Genomic DNA, 23,667 nt, shown 5'->3' on the forward strand with positions numbered 1-23,667 from the left:
AACACAAAGTTCAATGCGCTAAATACCATAGGCCATGTAAGTACTGATAAATAAACATTGAGTCGTCACACTATATAGACCATAAATACACTTTGCAGCGTAGCCATGAGATAAATGTTCGAGTAAACAGCGAACATTGTAAAATGTAAACGTTTTTTCAATGTTTGCCTCAGAAATTCTATTATCAAGTTTAACCTTTTCATATTGTCCTGTTAATATATAGATCTTTACAAAGTACAGTAGAGATCGTTCACAGCAGTTAGTATGACAGATAACGAAAAAGAAACGCTGGAAAGGAATCTAAACTTATTTTTTCGGGAGGCTTTTGAAGACATCGCCCAATATGCCACGGACCCGCCTGATGTACAGCCTGTGGTCGATTATTTTGTGAATGATGGTTTTATGCAACCAAAGTTAACTGAATGGAAAGGCTACAAAATGTACGGAATTGGCTTTAATATGAACACGGTTAAGTGGGTGTTTGAAAACTGGACTCCGTGGAAGGATGACGTCATCGTTGCGTCATTTCAAAAAACTGGTAAATATACGAGCGGTAGAATGAATAGCACGAGCAGAACATTGACAAATTATATAAACCATATAAATAAGGATGAATTTCAGCAAGTCACGTAGTGCATTACTGCTTAACTTAATAAATTTAACAAACTTTCGGAACGGCGTCCTAATAATTTTGATTACTTGATATCTTAATTAACTTTATTTAAGACCCTCTGGTCCTAAACATGTCGACCCGGTTGTTTCGGCAAAAGTGGGGTATATTGGGATGGGGGAAATGGGACACCTTTTCATTCTATTTTCCCATAGACGGGTGTTAATTGTTTATTAACCGATGAGCGTTCTAGGTACAACATGGGCAAGTTATATCGTACGTCAACTCTACTTTAGACATGACGAAAAGCTGATGGCAATGACAAAAAACATGGCGATGCCAACTATTTACCTTGAAACAGGCCTCCGTAAGTTAGTATTTATAATTATATAGTACTGTTGGGGAAGATAGGACGCCTTTAACGCATAATATCCCAATATTCTGATCGTATTTTAAACAACGAACAACAGTCTATATGGCAGTCGTAAGGTGCGATTTTAAAATTCTTTAAAAAAATCTTTGTTTACTACCATAATTAAGGACGAGAAAATAGAATAAAAAGGTGTACCATCTTCCCCCCTACTGTACCATTTGTTCTGTTTTATCTATATCGTGTTTTATGTCGTTTTACATTTTCTACACGTCTTTTCGATCTTCGCGACCGTATAGAAACAGTTTAAATTTCTCCAATCTTTTATTTAGCTGTAAAATTTGAACTACTGGAGAAACTACCGTGGAAGAAACGAGTGCTGGCAACCCATGTACCTACACCTCTCCTTAACTTAGAAAAGATCAAATCTGCCGGAGCCAAGGTATGTTAGGTGATAGCCTGTAGAAGGTTTTTTAAACTAAGATTTACTCATTTATTTCAGATAATCTGCACAATACGTAACCCAAAAGACCAAATGGTATCCTGGTATCATATGACTCTCAAATTTCCAATGAACCCAAATGCAACAAAGTATTTTGAAATGTATCCGAAGGATTGGAACCATTTTTTTGACTTGTGTTTTGCAGGTAAACTGCGCGAAGGGTTAAACATCAAAATATATCGGGGCTGTCCCGAAAAAGATTCCGCCCGGAATGATAAAAATACACTTAAGGTGACCGTACATAGTATCCGGAATTCGTCCGTTTTGTCTGTTTTGTCCGGATTTCGCTGCCGCATGCGGAATTAGACACTGGTTTGCATACGACTTCGCATGCGAATTCGCATGCCGGATACTGTGTACAGCCACCTTTAAAACAACTCTAGTATTCGATTCTATTTACATGTGTTATAAATTTAAAAAATAAAGGAACTTTTTTCAAGACCCTTTGGTCCTAAAAATGTAGACCCGGTTGTTTTCCTGGGATATGATGGGGTGGGGGAAGATGGGACAATTTTTATTCCATTTTCTCGTTCCGGTTGGTACTAAAAATAGAAATTTACAGAACAAGTGTATTCTCATGATTTTTTAATGGCGTTGTTAACTGTTAAAACACGAATGGTAAATTTGGAATATAAATTCCAAAATTTTCCCATCTTACCCCACAGAAATATAATTGAACGAATAATGGTTTTGAAATCTTTATCACGGACACGGGCAAACCGTTTGCTTAATTCATTCAATAAAGTTGGTTTAATCACACCATGACCTGCGACAACACAATAAAGTAAACCTTCCTATAGATTGGCTGACGGTTTTTTACATTTTACCAAATATCAATTGTCTGCCAGTCGATATTGTACTGTGGGGTAAGATGGGATATCTTAACACCTAAATCCCATCTTGCCTCATCTTGTTTTGAACAACCAACAACGCCCTTTAAGAGTTGGGCAGAGCTACGGTTTTGTAATTCGGAATTACTACCAAATAGGACGTTAAAATAGAATGAAAGTTTGCCCATCTTACCCCACCCTAACCATGCGCTGGCCGATACTCGCCAACGCTTATAACCGTTGCTTTTTCTGAGGTTTTATCAAATACCCTTCTTACGTTATTATGTTCGTTATTTGTATTTGCTAACAAATAGTTTGTTTTACACAGGTAAGCAACTTCTGGGCAACAAGAAAGGAGAATGGTACATGGAGCATTTGTTGTCATGGTACCCACATAGAAACGACTCGAACGTTCTGTTTGTGTTTTATGAAGATCTGATACAGGTTTTATTTAATCAGATAGTTGTATTTGGGTATAAATTAATTAGTTGGACGGATTTGTCTTCGCTATCGTAATCAATGAAATTTAGTTGGGTGGGGTAAGATGGGTTTCTCGACCCATTTAGTAGAAAAACGAATCGTATTTACAGAATTATATAACTGTATCTCCGGGTCTCTAAAACAGCGTTGTTAATTGCTAAAAACACGACCAGGAAATAAGTGCTTTATGTGCTAACGGTGTTCCATCCTACCCCGAAAAAAATATAAATACAAAATCTATGCAAGCGCGGTATTAACTATAAAATTATGCAAATAGTATCAAAAAAGGGAAATCAAGAGGATAGCTGACTTTCTTGGGGTTGCTGTTTCCAATCAGGACGTTTTGAACATTGCAAAAGAAACTTCTTTCGAATCGTTGAAAGAAAAGAGCAATGCCTCCGAAAAGTTGGCGGATTTATTTCGAAAAGGTTTGTTTTCTGGATGAATATTCCGTAAGTTTGACATTTCTGTAAAAGCTTTATATACCTAGACAAATGCTGAACAAAAGAAACTGCAAAACATGGGTAAATCTCAAAATATCTACCTATTGAGTTATTAAGTATTTAACTTTGGTAATGGCAACAGTGTAGCCTACTTTAAGTCTGTGTATCAAGACGTTCGTACAACATTGTTGTATGGATTATATAGTATAACCAGCGACATAATTTTACAATTTCAGGCAAGGTTGGAGATTGGAAGAATTACTTCACTGTCGCACAATCAGAGAAAATGGATGCATTGGTCAAAGAGAAGTTGGCTGACACCGATATTAAGTTTATTTATGAACTGTAGATATAGTGCTGCGGGGTACGATGAGATACCGCTGGCACATAAATTAATAATTTCCTGATTGTGTTTTAAACATTTAATCAGTTCTTTATAGTCGCGAGGATGCGATGATTTTGTAAATATTCTTTGTTTACCTTTGAGCACCCTATACACACAAAGCGTAAACAAACACCCATCGACACAAAGCGTAAACAAATTTTATTTTACTGCATATACTGTTTTATACATTTTCTTAGCTAATAATAGGTAGCCTATACATTCTACATGGATAAAATATTTGAACTTTCATTGTAAATCTATTCATGAACCTAGATACTTATGATCTAAAGTGTTCATCTTATTTTTATATATAATATACTAATATATATATATACTAATATGAATGAAATTAATTTGCTGTAATTATTAAAAGCGGGTATTTTGTTAACAACTAAGAAATATTCAAAAATTGAGATAAAAGGATATTGTGTACTTGAATATATATCAATTTCTGCATACTTTTAAATCATTTTTTGGATTACCCCATTTGCCCCATGAGTGCAAATCCTGCCCGATATGTGATTTCTCTCATGAAAGTCCATGTTGGTGATGCATGACAATCCTTGCATGGTGCTTCAATAAAGTTGGTATCTCCTTGTGTTCCTATTGGAATGCTAACCAACTTCTTTCCTATAATGGTGAGATCATACATATAACTGTAACATCCTTTAATCAAATCTGGTTGTCCACCAAACCCCTTCTCTAAACACTGAAGCAAAGTTGTGTAAGCCTTATTGAAATCCATGTTAACTTTCCATGCGTTGGTATTCTCTTTGTACATTCCGTTTTGTGGGTTCCTCACTAACGGCCACACTCCATCTTCCCGGAATGGAATATCAACACCTCCGAAACAAAAATTCTCCCCAGGCTCAAGTTCTTCATGGCAATCAAGTCCAGTGAGGTTCATGCAAACCAACCCAGCATTCCAACCTCCAGGGACTGTCATCTTAACAATCTCCCTCTGATTTGCAATCTCGAGAAAGCGATAATAATGAGATTTGTCAGGGAAAGGATTGTCTTCTGTTTGCTCACCAACAAAAGGAGTACACTGACTTCCCCCCTCACCCTGGTAAACAATTTCTATGACAGCCTCAACTGCTTTTTGGAGATTTATGATTGGAAACAAAGGTTGGTACAATGTACTTATAGGGATATCCTTTGATTGGTCTACATTAGTACTTTGTGTTGGTTGATCTTCAGGGTTGTGCCATTGATCCATGTCCACCTGTTTTGCCACATCTCCAGTAAATATTGTTGGTGAATCATCCGACCCTGGATTATTAAGGGCGTTCATCTGCGTACATGATTCTACCATAGCAGTAAACAGGGCAGCTCTTAGGTAGAGTGCTCCAATTGTGTTTGTTGGTTTACTTGACAGTATTTTCAAATTTTTCACGGCAAAATCGTAAATTGCAGTCCATGTTTGATTTGGGGTTAATTCTTTGTTCATTGCACTTTTTAGAGCAGATTTTCTCTTGTATTTAACCTTCTGATAATCTTTTAACAAAAGCTGCATATTTTTTGAGGTGGGAGAACTTGCGCCTCCTCTCTGTAGCTGTAAAATCAACCACAATTCAGCCAATTCATGAAACATCTGCAAGAAATAATACCAAATGTTGAGTAAAGTTTAGAATTTATTATACACAGGTGAAGGTGTAATGTCCAATACTGTTTGGTGTTAAAAGAGCTCAAGTCACTGTACCAAGCAGCAGTGTTTAAATCTGTATATGTATGGTATTAAGTATAAAACTATTTATCCTGTCTTTTGGTTAAAAATATTTTTTAATCTTCGCTACCGAAATAGAAGATACTAATATAAGCATAATGTTCAAAAATATTAATATAAAAAGTTATATTATTTACTGTAAAACTTAAAAACTCTCACCTTTTGTTCTTCTTCAGTCGCCGGTGTTTCAATCTTTGCAAACAAATCACGCGCCAGCCCTGGAGACATGGGTTCAATTGAAACATAAACTCCTGGCATCAAATCAAAGAAATTCCCAGATCCAAGTGGAGTGGGGTATTGTGGTAATAATGTCATGCTTGTTAAGTTCACAGTTCCCCCAACCTGATAAACGAGAATAAATGTTCCCAAATTAACATTAAAAAGTATACAAGGCCGTACTTTATGAAAAAGAGCTAATATTCTTAAATACTACCAAACTAACTTTTATGAAATTAATCTTTATAAATAAACGAGACCCTGCAGAGTAGCATGCCAGGGGACCTGTAATGTACAGCAGAGTAAGCCATTTACTTTAATGTCCAAGTTTCTATCATAATTTACGCAAAAACTACCAAGAGGATTTGACACAAAAACTTAATTTTACTTCTAATAAACATTACAAGCAGTTAAAACTATGAATTAGTAGGTACTACACAGCATATGTAATTTATTGCCTTACTGAGTTAATTAAATTTGCTGCAAGCGACATATGAAGCATCTCTTCCACAAACACTGATTTTACAATGTCCGCAACTTCCACGTTTCTACCGAACTCAGTTTGTAAACTTAGCCATGAAGTAACGTAGGGTGGAATGGTTGATAATTCAACAATCATGGCTGCTTCTCCTAACTTCTGAAGTTCGGCAACTTTTGCTGGGATAGTATCAGCATCACATGAAAACAGCAAGTCCCCTGTAAAAAATAAACATTGCTGAACCCAAACATTAAAACCAAACTCATTTTAAAGCCACAACGAGTTTCATTGATATTTGGCTGCATAAATACAGTTTTAAAGGTGACTGTACACAGTATCCGAAATTCGTCCGTTTTGTCTGTTTTGTTCGGATTTCGCTGCCGCATGTGGAAATCGGTAATGGGTTTGCATATGACTTCGCAGGCGAATTCGCATGCCGGATATTGTGTATTTTATTGAAGGAATGAATGTAACTTACTTTATCCTCGCCTGGCCGATAAACAACAGTCGTTATAACACAGGTGTTCACACACCTTGAGTCAGCTTGTGAGTTACCATGTGTGTTACTGTTTGGATGATTATTATTTTAGGGGGGATTTTTTCTTTTTCTTTAAATATGGCTGATAATTTGGACAACCCATTAGTGAGCAATATTAAATACCAAACATCCTGTTTTCACCCTTTAAGGCTCAGTGGTTGGGTCTGATGACTCTTATTTGTTGTAGCTGTTAACAGCAACTCTTTATTGGGTATGATGAATTGTTCATATTTAAACTTCTATTTAAAATGTAACTTGTTTACAGTCATGTGATGGAGCAGCAACAGTTGTTATAACACTGGTGTTCTGTTATTTTAGAATATGTAGCTGTGTAGGTGATTCAATTTTTTAAACTTTTTCTTTCAAACAAAATTATATAGCCTTACCTGAAGGATCGTCTGGGTAACTGAACGGCATATCATTGTCCATCCATTTCTTAATCAAGTCCCTTTTACTTTTTGATAAATCCCGAGTGACGGGCATAAATCTAACCAATAAAATAGGATTTCTATACTACTACCACACAAGAGTATCAAGTTACTTATAGGTTTGAAGTTATACAATATACAGCATTCTACATTATAAAAGACTGTTTACAGCACTCAGATGTTTCAAAACTTACATTATACATGTTTACACAACACTTGTTTAGATTTTGTTATAAATTATTGTGTAGCCTATTAGTAAAAGTGTCTCAAGTTTAATTCTCTAATACTAATGTGCAATAGACCTATGGTGCATACTTACTAAAAAGTAATTTAAATTATACTGCCATGGTAGTATTACTAGTATATTTTTCAATATTTAACTTGGGTTCACCTTGGATCTGAGACATCCAGTTCAAACATGGATAACTCCAACATTGCTTTATTTTTCTTGATGTCTTGATAGGAATGCATGTCTATTATTCCATTCTTCCACATAACAGGAAACAGGTTGTAATACTGAACAAAAATATCTGAAAATAAATGTATTATTATTATTAGTGAAACATTAAATATATTATGTTAAATGCCCAGTGCTGTGACGGAGTTGGTTAGCATGCATGGCTTTCCAGAGGTAATGGTTTTAAGGCTCATAGCTGCTATCATTGTGGATGTATGTGTTCTTGGGCAAGACACTTACCGGCAATTGCTTCAACCCAGTGGTCACTAATGGATTTTCTCAATTGTCAGACATACAATCAAAGTAAATAAAAAATAATCACCTACAAAGTTACATATTGTGGTAACTTCTACGCTGGCACCAGGTGTATGAAACAAAACACTTGTGTGATAATGACTTATTTTACAGCCACAAGCATAAAGCAAGTGACATTTTTTTATAAATGCACGAACAAATGTCGCTTATTTTTCCTACAGCAACAGGCCAACTTCAGAAGTTTGAACAATTAGTGACAAATGGGTTGGAGCAATCAGTTACTGTTAATGTTTTGTCCAAAATTACATGGTAAAATATACTCATATTCCACTTTATAATACAAATTGCGAAACATACCTTTTACATCAAACCAAGTTGGTTTATCTTTTTGAGCAATTTCATCATAAACTCTAGCAATCGGTTGCAAAGTAACCATATTAACTATCTTGCTTCCATCATCATCACATTCCTTTTTCTTGGGATCACTTTCTGTTGCTGATGGATAAAAATAACATGTAGCTTTCGTCATGTTGTTTGGGTCAGAGGGATCCGCGTACCTGGTGTGTTGAAGAGTTCCGTGAAAAATGTTATTTTGGAAAGTTAGTGATGTGTACCAGGGTTGTGCAAGGTCATTTGTATTAATTTAGTATATTTTTTAATAGTTTGGCTAAACTTTGAAAATATTTTAGCAAACATATTTAGAAATAAACAACATTGAAGCTGACCTTATTTACTGAAACATAAATTCTGATTGTAGATGTTCTAATAAGTTAAACATTAAAATCTTGCGAAAAGTATTGAAAACATTTATTGTTATTGGTTAAAAGTTAACAGCCCATTTTAACACTTTCTTTGTAGACTGTGTCACTGTTTACAAGGCACAACTTTTTATATAATAGGGTGTGGGAAGATGGGACACATTTTCGTTCTTTTTTTTCTTGTCCCATTTGGTAGTAAACTAAGAACATTCAAGGAATTATCAAATCGCATTCTCACGATTTCCATAGACCGTTGTTAATTGTTTAAAACACCATCAGAATATTCAGATATTAAGTGCTAAAGGTGTCCCATCTTCCCCCACCCTACTATATATAAAACACGTAAGATATTAATGAACTTACCTATAAAACAAACGCATGAAGTAAAGTTGTCCATCCAAACCACAACCTCGTGGATTGTTTGGATTTTTTACAACATCTACTTTTATACTTGTTACCCCACTTGCATCTGTTGGTCCTGGGGGGCTTATTGTTATCACATCAGCAGGTACTGACAGTTCACTGTAATGATAATGTTAGATGTTTTATTTGTACTATTCTACCTAGATGTAGTGTTTTTTCCCTTTTTTTATGGCTGATAATTTGGACAAGCTATTAGTGACCACTGGGTTGGAGCAATTGCCGTTAGGTGTCTTGCCCAAGAACACATACACACACAATGGTAGCAGCGACGAGCCTTGAACCCATTACCTCTGGGTTACAAGAAGGCGCTCTAACCACTTTGCCACGGCGCCGAACATGGCGTGGCCACAGCTTAGAACAAAACGCATGCCTCACAGTTTTTGTGGATTTGTGGACATGTGTATTTTTTGGCAGGACACTGCACAGTACTTCCCCACTTCTGTTCACTAATGCATTGTCTAAATCAGCAGCAAACTTACTTGAAGCAAGTTGGTCTACTACAATCTACTGAACTCATTTCGGGAAGCAATGCAACTTCGATGGAAGCCCCAACCACTGGTTCACCAAATTGAGTGATGAATGGATTAAAATCTGCCGTCTCTCCAACATTCAAACGTTCGTAGTTGTTGTTTGCCAAACCGATCTGAATTCCATTATCGGACTCAACCGCAATCAAAGTTCTGCACAGTGTAATGAGCAGGTTAATTCATGCGTAGATAAACTGTTCGATTCATACTACAGACAGTGGATGTTTTATACAATGGGGTGGGGTAATATGTGACGTCTTTTTATTCAATTTTCTTATCCCATTTGGTAGTAAACAAAAAACATTTAGAGAATAATAAAACTGTATCCTCCCGAGTTAAATTTTTCTGTCTCCCCCCACCCTACTATATAGTAACTTAAATAGTAACCTTTCTAACACTGATCGTGGACCAAGTTTCTGCAAGAATACTATACTTATCAATAAATGTTTTACCACCTTGTGCTTCCATCATCGTAATATAAAGCAATTCTTGATGATGAAACATCTACCTCTGTTTCGGTCACATCAACATCCACCATGGCCCCGTATACCTCATACCAGTCCCTCCCATTCAGAGGAAGGGCACCATTACTATTTAATGGTGTAATACATTCCTCAACTGATTTTCTGCGAAACATACCAACAAAAAGAAATTTAACTTTGTTTGTATTGATAAACATGACGAATGTTTTAAATATTTTTAAATTTAAAAAATGGGTAAGTGTATAATATCTTACTCTTTAAAGGAATGCTTTGTATTATTTTTGACAAAGGTTATATATTTTTTGTTAAGCTTTGTTATGGGCAGGTCTTCTGGACTCTGTCTCTTTTTATTTTTTTTCTTCGTTGGTGTTATAGCCAATCAGTCAAACGCGCAAATCTTTTAATTGTATTATTTGTGGATTGCGGATTGCGGATTGCGGATTGCGGTAACTAAAAGGAAAAAATAACAATAGTAAATAAACACGTAAATATGCGAATAAACAACTAATGCGAAAAGATATATACCTGAAAATTTGTGGCTATAAACTACTTCCGTTCACTACAGAAGTTTAGCACCAACGTTCATTCAAATCACTTAAGGATCAACTAAACTGAAATTGCCACGTAATGAACAAAGAGAATGCAAGAGAAAAAAGGCGATGACGTAACAAAAAGAGAGAACCGGAACATAACTTAATTTGATAGACTTTTGGGTAAAATAACTGCACGCCAATAACATGGCTCTCCAAAATTTCGAAACGAAATTTTCCTTAAACATGATTAATACACAAACATAAAAGGTACTCGATGCAGAATATAGTCTCACAAAGGCTCCTCGTCGGGCGATCGGGCTCCTTCATTCTCGTCTTCTCGCTCAGTCGTTTGAATGTCAGCATCTAAGTTGCGAGCATCATTGAATTGTCTATAAATTGATACTAGTTTATGGATCGGTCGCTCCAGCACAGAAGGCGAGCTGGTACGGCGACCCTTTTCGTCTCTGTTTTGTTCCGCGATAGCCAATCGAACTTTTCGCACCAGGCCGTCATTACTTGGCAGTACGTCTAGTATTCTCGCCATACTCCACTTATTTCGTGAAACGTCAGAATCCGCCAACAACACAATGTCCCCTTCAGCAACATTAGGGTGGCAGGAATGCCACTTCGACCGCAGTTGTATGGCTTGCAAATATTCTTTTCGCCACCGGGACCAGAATTCGTTTGCGAGATATTGTACTCGTCTCCATCTTCGGCGCACATACATATCAGGACGTTGAAAGTCGCCAGGTGGTGCCAACAACGGTTTCATTTTCATAGTAAGCAAGTGGTTGGGAGTCAAAGGTTCAACGGCACCTGCTTCGTTTAAAGTGTTGTACGTTAATGGGCGTGAATTAACAATGTTCTCTACCTCGGCCATTAATGTGCGGAACGTCTCGTCGTCTAGTTGGTCCCCAAATTGTTTTAATAATAATTCTAGGGAGCTTCGCACACTTCGTATTTGCCTCTCCCAAACACCCCCCATGTGACTCGCGTGAGGAGGATTAAACTTAAATCGGACCCATTCGCACTGTTGTCGAAGCAAGAATCTTCGTACGTCTTCGTCATTGATATTGATTGATTTACCTAGAAGCTCGTTCTTCGCCCCAACCATGTTAGTTCCGCGATCAGATCTTAATTGTACGACGGGACCTCTGCGTGCCAGAAATCGTCTCAACGCATTAATAAACGAGTCGGTGTCCAAGCTGTTTGCCGTCTCTAGATGAATTGCACGCGAAGACAGACATGTAAAGACAACACCGTACCGTTTGAGCTGTGATCGCCTTTCTTTGATGAAGAACGGTCCAAAATAATCGACCGCGCAGTAGGTGAAGACCGGCGCTTCGAAAAATCTATCCTTCGGTAGTTCAGCCATCCTTTGTGTCAGAAGCGCTCCTCGAAGACGTTTGCATGTGACGCATTGAGAAATGTACTGACGCACTCTGGACGACCCGTTGATCAACCAGTATCCTTGTTGTCGGATGCAATTCTGCGTACTGGTCCTTCCATTATGACATACTTGCTCATGACAATGTCGTATAATGAGTTCAGTGATATGTGATGATTTAGGTATTATCACGGGATGCTTTAGTTCGTAGCTCCAACTGGCGTATCGAAGTCTTCCCCCAACTCGCATAATGTCGTTAAAATCCATAAACGGGTCAAGTCGGTAGAGGGCACTGCTTCGAGCCGTGGTGTCGATACTTTTGTTGGTATTCTCGTTGTCATGGGCTTTGTTTCTCCAAAGAAGGCCGTATTCGTGGGTATAATAGCGCAATTGCAGGCTTCTCAAAATGATCATTTCAGCCTCCTTCAATAGTGCACATGTCAATTCAGCGTCGTTGCCAGTTTTCTTTCGTAGGATTAGTAAAGTGTTAGCTACTGCTCTTTTTGCTTTAAACCACGTTGACACATGATTAAGTCTGTCGACATCAAGGTTAGAGCATTGAACTATGTTTGAACTAAAAACAGAAAGCCGTTTCATCTCCTTATTGATCTCTTGTTGTACTGTTTCGTCTTGAATGAAGTGGTTACTGTCGGGAGGTTTAAAATCCGCTGACCAAAGGAAATCTGGCCCGCGTAGCCATGTTGATGAACATTTCAATTCTCTAGGCTTCATACCTCGGCTGGCATAGTCACTGGGATTGGATTCCGATGACACGTGAAACCAACTTCGATGATCGGTAAGATCTTTTAGTTGTTGAACTCGATTTGCCACGAATACGTGAAACCGTTTGACATCATTAGATAAATACCCAAGAACCACCTTGCTGTCAACCCAATAGTATTCTTTACAAGTATCGAGCTTCAATTGTTTCCGCAAGTACAGGCTCATTCGTGCAGAAACCACCGCCGCTGTCAGTTCCAACCTCGGAATCGTCGTTTGTTTTAGTGGTGCCACACGAGATTTTCCAATAACAAAGGCGCAGTGTACTTTTCCTTCGCTGTTGATTTGTCTTAGATAAGAGCATTGGCCGTATCCCACCGTGCTTGCATCTGAAAAGTGATGCAACTCTTGCTTACAAACAACACCAAACTGCGGGGGTTTGAAACATCTCTTTATTTCCACGTCCTGTATACATTGTAGACTATGTCGCCACTTCTCCCATCGCGACTTTACTTCCTCGGGCACAGCATCGTCCCAATCGGCCTTGTCTCGGCACAGCTGCTGTAATAGTCGTTTTGCTTCGAGCGTCACCGGCGCCGCAAAACCCAACGGATCATAAATCGAGCTCACCGTTGCAAGAATTCCTCTACGTGTCAGAGGAGTGTCTTTAAAATCAATTCGAAATGAAAATGAGTCGTTTTCTAAGCACCATACGACTCCCAGTACTCGACTTTTTGGCAAGCGTTCCGTGCTCTGCAACTTAATACCCTGCAGACATTTCGCTCTGTTTTGTTCGTCTATTTCCATTAGAACTTGGCGGTCATTCGATGAGAATTGGTGAAGTCTTAAACCCGCTCGTGCGCACAAGCGCGTGCTTTTGTCGACCAAATCCATTGCCGAATCAGTATTTGGTACGGAGGTAACACCATCATCTACGTAAAAATCGTTACGTATAAAATTGACCGCTGCTTTTCCGAATTCTAGTTCACCATCGTCGGCCGCCTTTCTCAATCCAAAATTAGCACAGCCTGGAGAACTTACAGCTCCGAAGATATGAACTTTCATACGATATTCCACTATCGGCTTGTCCGTATCGTTGTCTTCCCACCACAAGAAACGAAGTAGGTCTCTATACGGTTCCGCGACCCTGAATTGGTGAAACATTCCTTCGATGTCGGTTGTGATCGCTACGTCATGTTTACGAAATCTGCACATAATGCCTATCAGTCCGTTGAGTAAGTCGGGACCTTGTAACAAGTGGTTGTTTAAACATGTGCCTGCGTACTCAGCCGAACAGTCGAAAACTACTCTGATCTTTCCGGGTTTGTGTGGGTTATAGATCCCCGTATGAGGTATATAATTGACCATACCTTGCTTTCCTGTGGTTGGAGCTGGTTCAGCGAAATGGGTAATGACGTTGTTCATAAATTGGTTGTAGTCTTTCTTATATTGGCAACTCCGTTGCAAGCGTCGTTTCAACTGTAGAAGTCTGTTTTCGGCGAGCCTTCGGTTATTTGGAAGATTCACATAATCCGCTTTGAGAGGGAGTGGCATTTGATAATGGCCGTCTTCAAGCTGCACTATGTTGTTCTGCAAAATATGGATAAATCTTTTGTCTTGCGCTGAAATAGTAAGTCCATCTTGGCGCTCATGGAAGTCCAATTCCATCCAGTTACGTATACTTTCCGGGTTTATAATTTCTTTGGACTGTCTTTGTTGAGCAAACGAACAGTTTCGCGATGCTAAGCGCTCGATGGCGTCACAGCGATGAGTAAATATTCGAGACGGTTGACGTTTATAGTTGGCACCGACAAGACCAACCATTCCCCAACCCAACACGGACTTCTGCGCGTACGGCTCATCGTCGCTACCTGCGACTATGTCTCGTGGCCGTATAGCTTTAGGAACATTCGTTCCAAGTAACATACTTATTGGCACGTCGGTTAGGAAAGGGCTAATGTGACTGGCGATCGTTTCAAGGTGTTTCCATCTTAAAGCGTATTCTGGACGAGGAATCTGGTGCTTGCTTGCTGGAATCTCAGGTCGTGTATAGGTAGAAGGTAAATCCACAATGGCACTACGGTCAAAACTGAGCACCTCTAGCTGGCGCACCCTTTGACTAGAAGTTACATGATTTCGGCCCACCATAGTACACAAATTGATTGTAGTGCTCACGCCTTCAATTCCAAGCTGTTTCTTCAAATGGTCTGAGATGAAACAATTATTTGATTGAGGGTCTAGAATACAGTAGCACAAAACTTCTTGTGATGGATTAAGTTTGCTTCTTACCCACACCGGCAATATCATCGAGCTATCGTTGCATTCAGCAATATTTGGAGCGCCGTTCGTACACTTACAACCAGCGTCTTCTAGTCCGGGGAAAATGTGTAAACAGGTCATGTGCGCCTTTTTACGTATCTTGCAGACAGGTCTATACCGGCAGTTTCTTGCAATATGACTTTGACTTGAGCCACATGAGTAGCATAATTCTTTTATCCTGAGGAAATCTCTTCGTGCCCGACGGGAAATTTTAACAAAACGTTGGCAATCTTGTATGCTGTGTGGTAATCTGCAAAAGAAACAGTACGGCTGCATTGCAGAGTCGCGTGCGACAGAGTCCCTCCCATCCCGCTTTGCGGTTGTGTTGAAGGCGCTAAACCTTGGCGATGTGCTATTACCGGACCTCCTTTGGCTAATCTTGGACTCGCCAATTTGTTGTAGTTCAGGAATGTTTTCTTTTTCTGCTTGCTCATGCACAAATGATGCTAATGCTTCAAATGGCGGGTACATACCATTATTGTTGCGCTTCCAATCCAACACGACATCTTTCCAACGCGATGTAGCGAAAAGAGGCAATCGTGAGACAATTTTTGCACTTTCATTAGCAAAGTCTAATATTTGAAGACTGTGTATTTTCTTCTTTGCCACCAGCACCTGATTTAGAAAATCTGAAAATCTGCGCAAACCCATTGAATCATTCTGTTGAAGTCGGGGCCAAGCATATAATCGATCGGTGAACGCCTTACTAATCAGACTGTCGTTGCCATAACGTTCTTTTAACTTGCGTCTTGCTTCGTAGTAAGCTTCTTCGGATTGTAAAAGAAACAAACCATCTACCAGTTCTCTCGGCTCTCCCCGCAGATGCTGTTGTAACAAATTTAATCTTTGTGCAACGCACGACGACCTTGATTCCACCAATGCGTCGAAGGCCGTTTCCCACGACGGAAATTTAATCGGTGTTCCATCAAACACGTCCACTTTGATATCTGGCAGTCGGTACGTCAGTGACTGAGCGACATACGTATCTTTCTTCTTCTTGTCCACTCGGGAAGGAATAACATGAGTTATTGGAGACGAACCTGCGGGTTTAGCTTCATCAGCCAGTTTCTCTGGTGCTTTAAGCTGGGGAATCGAATGCAGATCCAGACGCATGGTCTCGTCAATAATAATGGGTTCTCGGAAATCATCTTCGTGTATTCCAAACGGGTTTTCGGTCTTTTCAGCATCTAAACACGATACAGATCGGGCTCTATTTTCTGCGATTTCTTGTTGAATTTTGTTTAGGTGTAAACCCTTTTCTAAGGCACATTGTTTCAACTTGAGATCGTACTCCCTTTCTACGTACGATAGCTTAGCCTTTAAGGCAGCGGCCTCACCATCGTGCTTGTACCGTTCCGTTTTTAAACTTGCGTGTACAGATTCAGGGCCTTTTCTGGTGCCTTTACTCAAGAGTTTACTTGACCTCGAGCTTAGAGTACATTCCAATTGGCGCAGCTGCTGGATGGTTTCCTTTGCATCCTTCTTGGCTTCCATAGTGACGTCTTGGCAGAATCGTATTCTGCTTACGAATCTATCTCGGTCCTCAGCGCTCAAGTTGAACACAATATCGTCAAGCTTTCGCTTTAATGCAAACACTTCGCTGGCCGCTTTTTGAACATCTTCCTTTTTATTTGAGATGACAATACATTCTTGCAAACCCTCTATCTTTGCCTTCAATTGTTCTTCCACTTCTTGAAAATTGCATGTCTCGGGAACTTGGTAAGTTTGGATATTCTTCTTTCTGACGGTCACGTTTGAGTCGTCAAAGTGAAGTTCGGGGATCTCAGGAAATATTTTCTCACTTATACCAGAGGCCATACTATCGGTAACTGCGGAACCAACCTGTTCCATTCCTTGAATCTCTCAGACGTGCAGGCTATCCAAAAGGAATTACCACGCTTCCCTAAGCCGCCCGGAGCAGACGCGTTCTCCACACTTGCTTCAGCAGACGTTCTCCACGCTTTTTCGGCGGCGTCGCTTGAGAAATTTTCAGTTACTGTTATGGGCAGGTCTTCTGGACTCTGTCTCTTTTTATTTTTTTTCTTCGTTGGTGTTATAGCCAATCAGTCAAACGCGCAAATCTTTTAATTGTATTATTTGTGGATTGCGGATTGCGGATTGCGGATTGCGGATTGCGGATTGCGGTAACTAAAAGGAAAAAATAACAATAGTAAATAAACACGTAAATATGCGAATAAACAACTAATGCGAAAAGATATATACCTGAAAATTTGTGGCTATAAACTACTTCCGTTCACTACAGAAGTTTAGCACCAACGTTCATTCAAATCACTTAAGGATCAACTAAACTGAAATTGCCACGTAATGAACAAAGAGAATGCAAGAGAAAAAAGGCGATGACGTAACAAAAAGAGAGAACCGGAACATAACTTAATTTGATAGACTTTTGGGTAAAATAACTGCACGCCAATAACAAGCTTATATAGAGGTCTGAATGAAAAGAATATTATGTGACACTCACGTGCATGCACCATCCACCACTCCAACATAAACTGTGTCAGAAATATGGAAGTTTCCATCAACTTCACCCTCAAAACTCATACTCAGATCAAGTGATACTTTCTTCCCAACTGTATCATAATAAACAGGGGTTGGACCTAAGTTGGGATCTTCTGGGAGCAATAACCTTCCGCCTGTCACTTCCAGTGGATCATTATCAGATGTTAGACCTGTATTACGAATTACTTTTGTTAATGAACAAGACTGAAGAAAATACACAATGAATGAATGAATGAATGTAACTTACTTTATCCTTGCGTGGCGGGAAAAAGACAGTCGTTATCACACCAGTTTAAACCCCAGCTTATGAGTTACCATGTATGTTACTTTGTGGGTAATTATTTTTTTGAGGGATTTTTCATTTTATTATGTATGGCTAAAAACTTGGATAACTCATTAGTGACCACTGGGTTGGAGCAATTGTCGTTAAGTGTCTTGCTCAAGGACACATATGCCCATAAAGGCCACAATAGTAGCAGCGACGAGCATTGAACCCATTACCTGTGGGTTACAGACAGATGCGGTAACCACTTTGCCACGGCACCAGGCAAGGTATGCCCTTTATTAATATATTATGCATGGTTGCAATAGCAGAAGAATACTAACCTATAGTTCCAATGATACGTGACATGTGAGAGTATTGATTGTAGAGATCCATTACAAACCGTATAGACAATGTTTCAGCCGAACCGAACATTGCTTTGTAATAATCACTCTCCCATTGAATGTTCGTAATTTTACTGAAATATGTGTGTATTTAGTTTTAACTATGACCATTTAAATTGTTATGATGGGAGCTTGCCATGGCTACAGTTGAGTTGACGAAAGTATTGCAGTGTGTGGTTTAACTTTCAATTTGGTCATGTTTATTCTTTTGACATTGTTTACACTTTTTTTATTTTTTTGTGTTTTTTTAATGTTTCCATGTCCACAAAACTTACCTTTTAAACCTCCCAGCGTTACCAATAGCATAACCTTGAATCTCTGGGTCAGCAGTTGAGTTCCTGGTTGAAAGGAGTTGTGCAGCTGCTGGCTTGTACTTTCCCTTAAGCATGCCTGGTATATATACTGTAAACCCCCAAATTTCTGGAAACATCCAATCCACATCAAGATCTATCAGAGTTCCACTAGTCTCACCTGCCAGGTAAAGTGGCAAAACTAGTAGTTAAACACAGCCCAATGGTATATACAAAGAGATAGCTGTGTTATTGCTACTGTAGGTATAAGTCAATCAGAGAATAAAGGTTGTAAACTTGAATATTACAATGTTTTTCTCATCACCGTGATACTGATAACGATAACTATGTATTAAAGGGCCAGAAGAAGTCCCCAAAACAGTTTAAAACAGCTTTCAGTTTTTTTGATGATTGTGTGTGGTATTAAATAAGATGGTCTTGTTTAAATCCTACCTTTAAACAAAGCCCCAATAATGTCGTCTGTTGTAGCACAACCTTCTGATGTACATGTTGATGTGACTGTTGAATTTGGAAATGTGAAGTGATTGCTTCCATCTGGATTCCAATTTCTGTTTCCAAACGGAAACCGGTTGTACTGATTTGTCTGTGTGTATGTGGAAAGGGGTTGGTGGTTGCAGAAGTCACAAAAACAGAGTTTTTAATGGTAGGGTTCTAGCTGCTATCTGTTTTATATTGGAATGCAACTCATTGTAAGTTCACTATCTGCTATAAAGTTTAAATTAATATATTTTTCTATTCAAAAGGAAGTAAACATAAAACGTATGTTATATTTCAGTGCCAACTGCAGCAGTTCCACAGACCTACTCACCTCTTGCACAACACCAATCATGTTGGTTGACAACTGGCTAACAGAAAAAAACTCATTTTCAAAAGCACATTTCTTGTTGTTGCTGGTTGCTGCATCATAATTGATTCCACCACCAAAATTAATGCGAGGCATTCCAAGATAACCTGTTTGAAATTAATCTTTTTGAAAATAAGGTTCAGTATGTAGGTAAATTCTCAATATAAGTGGTCATACATCTATGGATGTTTATTTGACCACCCCCTATTAACCTCACTTACTTGAGTATCCCGAACTTGCTGTTGTTTGTAATGAAAGAGGAGGTGGAATATTACAACCTGCATCTTCTGCCCGAGCTCTTCTAACACAACGGGAAGCTTCACACTTTCGCAATCCAGAACTTGGATTACTCCCACAAAGTTCAACTACACTCTTGTTGCTTGTTTTACCTGGTAATTTGTCCGATAAACGTAATTGCATGTGTGGTCTTAATTTAAGGTTTATAAACAAATAACTTGTTTACCATGCGTAGCAAGTGTCAACACAGGGTATGTTATGTGTCAACCAACAATACATTGACTCACCAAAGCTGCTTCTGTGTACAATAGCTCCTGTTTTATCAGTGCAGTAAAATCCTCCGTCAGAATTCTTACATTTTGAGTCTTTGGGGCAAGAATGCATCCCACTAGCACATTCATCAATATCTGCAAATAGAAAGTATGTTACCTAAGTGGTTACGCACATTTTATGCTTTCATAACTGGCCAAAGCATGTATCATTGCATTAAGTAAGACACTTAACAGTAATTAGCTCAATTTTTTTTTATTTAAAACCAGCATGTACTAAACATTACCCAGTGTTTTTCTGCATATTCCTAAACTTTTATACTTCCTGTTCATTGTTCTGCTTACCAGATTCACAATGTCGCCCAGAATAACCAGCATTGCAGCTGCATTGATATTTGTTGAATCCATCGCGTACACAGGTTCCACTGTTTTTACAATAGTTCTCTTGTCCATGACACTTATCAAAATCTGTTGGAATTTGGTTATAATGTTTTTAAAAATATGTTTTTTGTGAGTTATTACATGCTCTTCATGCCCAAATCCGCAACTTAAATGTTTTTTGCATGATCATGTTATGTTTTTTCAAAATTCTGTTTTAACAACAAAGATTTTGCTATTACTCCTCATCCGGTATAGTTTAAATTAATAATCATGTATATATTTATAAGGTACCTTAATAAAAGTTATGTTAAATGTTTTATAAGGCATTCAACAACCTGCACAATAAGTAATGGAGAACAAAGCGCCAGGTTGTGTTTTTGATGTGCTTTGTTTTAAAGTTATGAACATCTTTGAGAAGTTGACATCAAAAGAATCTCCATTTGATTTATAAAGTTTGTTTCTTCCTTGTACGATGGTAATTCCACCATCCGTCGCTCCATTGCCTTGAATGATAATTATGTCTCTAGTGGAAAAAAAAAGTTTTTTTGTTTCTGGTGTTGCCCGGGTGTTTGGCGTGTTTTTTTCGTTGGTTATGTGCAGTAGGTTTAGGTGCTCTGTTATTGTTGTTGAATAAAACAAAAAAATGTTCATGAATGAACAGGCACTGCGGTGGTAAAACTTTAAAAGACGAATTTGACTACTTAAACACGCTTATTATAATATGCACACAACCGTAGTTCGGCGCAGAACTTACGCAATCCACACAAACCAAACAACCCATTTACTACATTACTTACACAACCTACACAACACACACGTACATTTTAGAAAAGTCCCGTACATGTGTGTGTAAAAAAAAACAATTTAAAAAAATCATACTGTAAGAGCGTAGCTTAAACCCGATGCTTTATAGCTCAATGCCCAACTAGAAATAAGAGAATGGGCCGAAATGGTTCTTTCTCCCAGATACGGGACCAAGAAATTGATTGTGCTATAGATCCAAGTGAACGTTCATGATTACCCGGCGACCTTAAGTATTCCACTGCCGCTAGTTCTGGCTGAGTTTCCAATGATAAGGGTCGAAAGACTACCGACATTAAAATCGTGGAAAGTCAAACGATAACCTAGAAATATTAAACGAATTAGGTGCGTCGATTTTAACCTACGTCAGTGTACACAATGACTGTGGCTTCGCATTTTTCGTCTTTTAACGTGTTATGTGCGTTTTATGCAACAAACGTATGATAACGGACCTACTACTTGTCGTTTTTCATTCCCTGGATTGACGAGCCAACTTTTATAACCTTCCATCATTCCTGTGGTTGGTTGTGGGTAAGAGGGAGAGGAAATCCCACCACATGGGGTTGATATTTGTATCTGTTCAACCAATGTAGGATCGCAAGCAAATGTATCTGGTAAATTACACAATAAATTTTCTGTTTAAGCAACGGCAATCGCGAATTAATGACTCTTTATGTTCGTGCTTTTCGTAATTTTCCTTTCAAGATTGCGTGATTTCCTGTCACGTAATGTTGACACGATTGTAATTGTAACAAAACCGACGCGCGCTTATAATGAGTAAAATGAATGCAGCAAAATGCATTTGACCAAATTAGTATACTGAAGGGAACATTTTGAATTCTTGCTGAATCATTTTTAAAAACTGCCAAAATTTTGTAGCTTGTGAGTTTAAAACAAATTAGCTCCATCTTATCTACCCTATATTATATAGTAGGATGGGGAGAATGGGACACATTTACACATAATATCCAAATATTTAAAACGAAAATATGTCCCATCTTTCCCCACCCACTATATATGTCACACGAAAATTGTACATTTTGCACGCTTATCATTTTAATGTTTATTTATTACTAACAATATTGCTAGATAATCATTCAGGAGCCGATACTTACCTACGACGTTAGGAGCATGTCCTCCATTGCAAACGCTCGATATTATACCAACAGCAAGTAAAGCAACAACACAATAATTGCAATGCATGTTCAGCTTTTCTGTAGCATTATATAAAAAATATATATATCTTAAAAACTTCGCAATAAAAAGTCGAATCGGCCGCAAGAAAATTCGGATTATTTTTAGCTTAAACCGAGATATTCATGGTAGAATATTCAAGCTGTTATATATATATAGTAAGGTGGGAGAAGATGGAACACATTTTCATTTTGTTTTCTCGTCCGATTTGATAGCAAACAAAAAATATTCAAAGAATTATAAAACCATATTCTCCCATGGACCGTTGTTAATGGTTTAAAACACGATCAGAAAATTTGAACAAGTGCGGTAAAGTTATCCCTGTGATAAAATTTTATCATTGTTAAAGATAAATTAATATTGATAACTTCTAAACTCTGTCGCGGCAAAATAATCTTCCGATAATTTCGATAAATCTAAATTCTGTTACATCAAAATAATTTATCTGATATACGGTTTTGTCATCTTGGTTAATACACTGTTCTACATTATTGCTGTTTTAACGCTGTGTAACTTCGCGAATCTTCTCAGAATGATGTTTCCGGTAAACATTCAATGCTGGAGACACAGCAGGAAAGAAATGTCACGAAAACGCGACGTTTCATCGCCAAGCGACAGATATAGATGCAGAAACAATGAAAAGATGAATTCTAGGTTCGTGTCTGGTGTCGTGTGCAAGAATTTCGCGTCTCTCAATGGGGAACATATACAGAACGCCCTGCAGTGCTTCCACAAACTATTATTATATTAACAAGTTTTACACCAACGTCAATAAAACGTTTTACAACCCCACCAAAATATATTACTCAAAACCCTCCAAAACAACTGCCACGTTTCTGGTATTGCGACACAATGACACATCTGGTATACGCATGAACATGAATTTGCGTCGTAGGCTTATACGATTTTGACTTAGAAGTAAAATATTTAAGAGAAATATTTTAACGTAAGTTTGAATTGATAAAGAGCATTTTTACACCCTTTCTGTAAAAATATGTAATAAAATAAAAAATCCTTTCTGTAGGGCTATTTTTTATTTCATTAACCATTTTTCTGTCATACAGAATAGACTTTATAGTTATACGTAATACGTTTGCCGATCAAATAGTTAGAACTTTGATAAGTCGAGTTGGGTCAATATGACTTTAATTTGAGATAAAAACAACAAAAAATACCGGTTTAACGTTGTATATATGAAGTTTACATGGTAAAGAAACTAGCACAGCCTGTTAAACTCGGTAGGTTAACTACAAGTTGCAAAATACTGCTAATGTAAATATATTTTAATTTAGAGTCCCATCTTCCCCCACATTGTAGTTTTGTATGTTTTCATTGCCAAACTTTGAAAGATTTGCTTTTAATTTAGTAATTTATACCTCATGGGTTATTCAACTATAAGATACTGATTTAATAAAAAGATAAAAATATAGTGAAGTGGGGGAAGATGGGACACCTTTAGCACAAATTATCCAAATATTCTAATTGTGTTTTAATTAATTAACAACGGTCTTTGGAAGTCGTTGTGATATAGTATTATGATTCTTTGAATGTTCTTTGTTTACTACTTAATGGAACGT

The 23,667-nt window shown here is 38.1% G+C and overlaps 3 protein-coding genes across 7 annotated transcripts; 1 reads left to right on the forward strand and 2 right to left on the reverse strand.

Moving 5' to 3' along the window:
• Nucleotides 1–191: 191 nt before the first annotated feature.
• On the forward strand, nucleotides 192–3,784 carry LOC149730844 (cytosolic sulfotransferase 3-like). Its single transcript, XM_089885558.1, has 7 exons — nucleotides 192–538; nucleotides 864–977; nucleotides 1,313–1,422; nucleotides 1,483–1,627; nucleotides 2,641–2,756; nucleotides 3,070–3,220; nucleotides 3,472–3,784. Exons 1-7 carry the CDS (start codon nucleotides 265–267, stop codon nucleotides 3,582–3,584), a joined length of 1,023 nt encoding a protein of 340 aa, XP_089741684.1. The 5' UTR covers nucleotides 192–264; the 3' UTR covers nucleotides 3,585–3,784.
• Nucleotides 3,763–22,166, reverse strand: LOC149730845 (uncharacterized). Of its 3 annotated transcripts, XM_089885555.1 has the most exons (21): nucleotides 22,012–22,166; nucleotides 21,349–21,507; nucleotides 21,117–21,219; nucleotides 20,431–20,618; nucleotides 20,060–20,182; nucleotides 19,733–19,852; nucleotides 19,430–19,597; nucleotides 19,173–19,315; nucleotides 18,797–18,947; nucleotides 18,329–18,524; nucleotides 17,994–18,127; nucleotides 17,350–17,557; nucleotides 9,882–10,052; nucleotides 9,379–9,579; nucleotides 8,840–8,998; nucleotides 8,076–8,275; nucleotides 7,398–7,536; nucleotides 6,965–7,065; nucleotides 6,026–6,258; nucleotides 5,506–5,688; nucleotides 3,763–5,214 (listed from the first exon to the last, which is right to left on the reverse strand). In XM_089885555.1, the coding sequence occupies exons 1-21, from the start codon at nucleotides 22,097–22,099 to the stop codon at nucleotides 4,099–4,101; spliced, it is 4,284 nt and encodes a 1,427-aa protein (XP_089741681.1). In that variant the 5' UTR covers nucleotides 22,100–22,166; the 3' UTR covers nucleotides 3,763–4,098. The 3 variants fall into 3 exon arrangements, with proteins under 3 accessions (XP_089741681.1, XP_089741683.1, XP_089741682.1); XM_089885557.1 differs by lacking the exons at nucleotides 21,117–21,219; nucleotides 21,349–21,507; nucleotides 22,012–22,166 and adding an exon at nucleotides 20,975–21,116; XM_089885556.1 differs by lacking the exons at nucleotides 21,117–21,219; nucleotides 21,349–21,507; nucleotides 22,012–22,166 and adding an exon at nucleotides 20,917–21,085.
• On the reverse strand, nucleotides 10,088–17,336 carry LOC149730846 (uncharacterized). Of its 3 annotated transcripts, none has more exons than XM_089885554.1 (2): nucleotides 12,681–17,336; nucleotides 10,088–11,714 (listed from the first exon to the last, which is right to left on the reverse strand). In XM_089885554.1, the coding sequence occupies exons 1-2, from the start codon at nucleotides 16,716–16,718 to the stop codon at nucleotides 10,731–10,733; spliced, it is 5,022 nt and encodes a 1,673-aa protein (XP_089741680.1). In that variant the 5' UTR covers nucleotides 16,719–17,336; the 3' UTR covers nucleotides 10,088–10,730. The 3 variants fall into 3 exon arrangements, 2 of the variants coding, with proteins under 2 accessions (XP_089741680.1, XP_089741679.1); XR_016385743.1 differs by having other exon boundaries at nucleotides 10,092–10,358; nucleotides 10,434–17,333; XM_089885553.1 differs by having other exon boundaries at nucleotides 10,092–17,015; nucleotides 17,091–17,333.
• Nucleotides 22,167–23,667: the final 1,501 nt, after the last annotated feature.

This window comes from Ciona robusta, chromosome 9, assembly GCF_009617815.1.
Source record: "Ciona robusta chromosome 9, ASM961781v2".
NCBI lineage: Eukaryota > Metazoa > Chordata > Ascidiacea > Phlebobranchia > Cionidae > Ciona > Ciona robusta.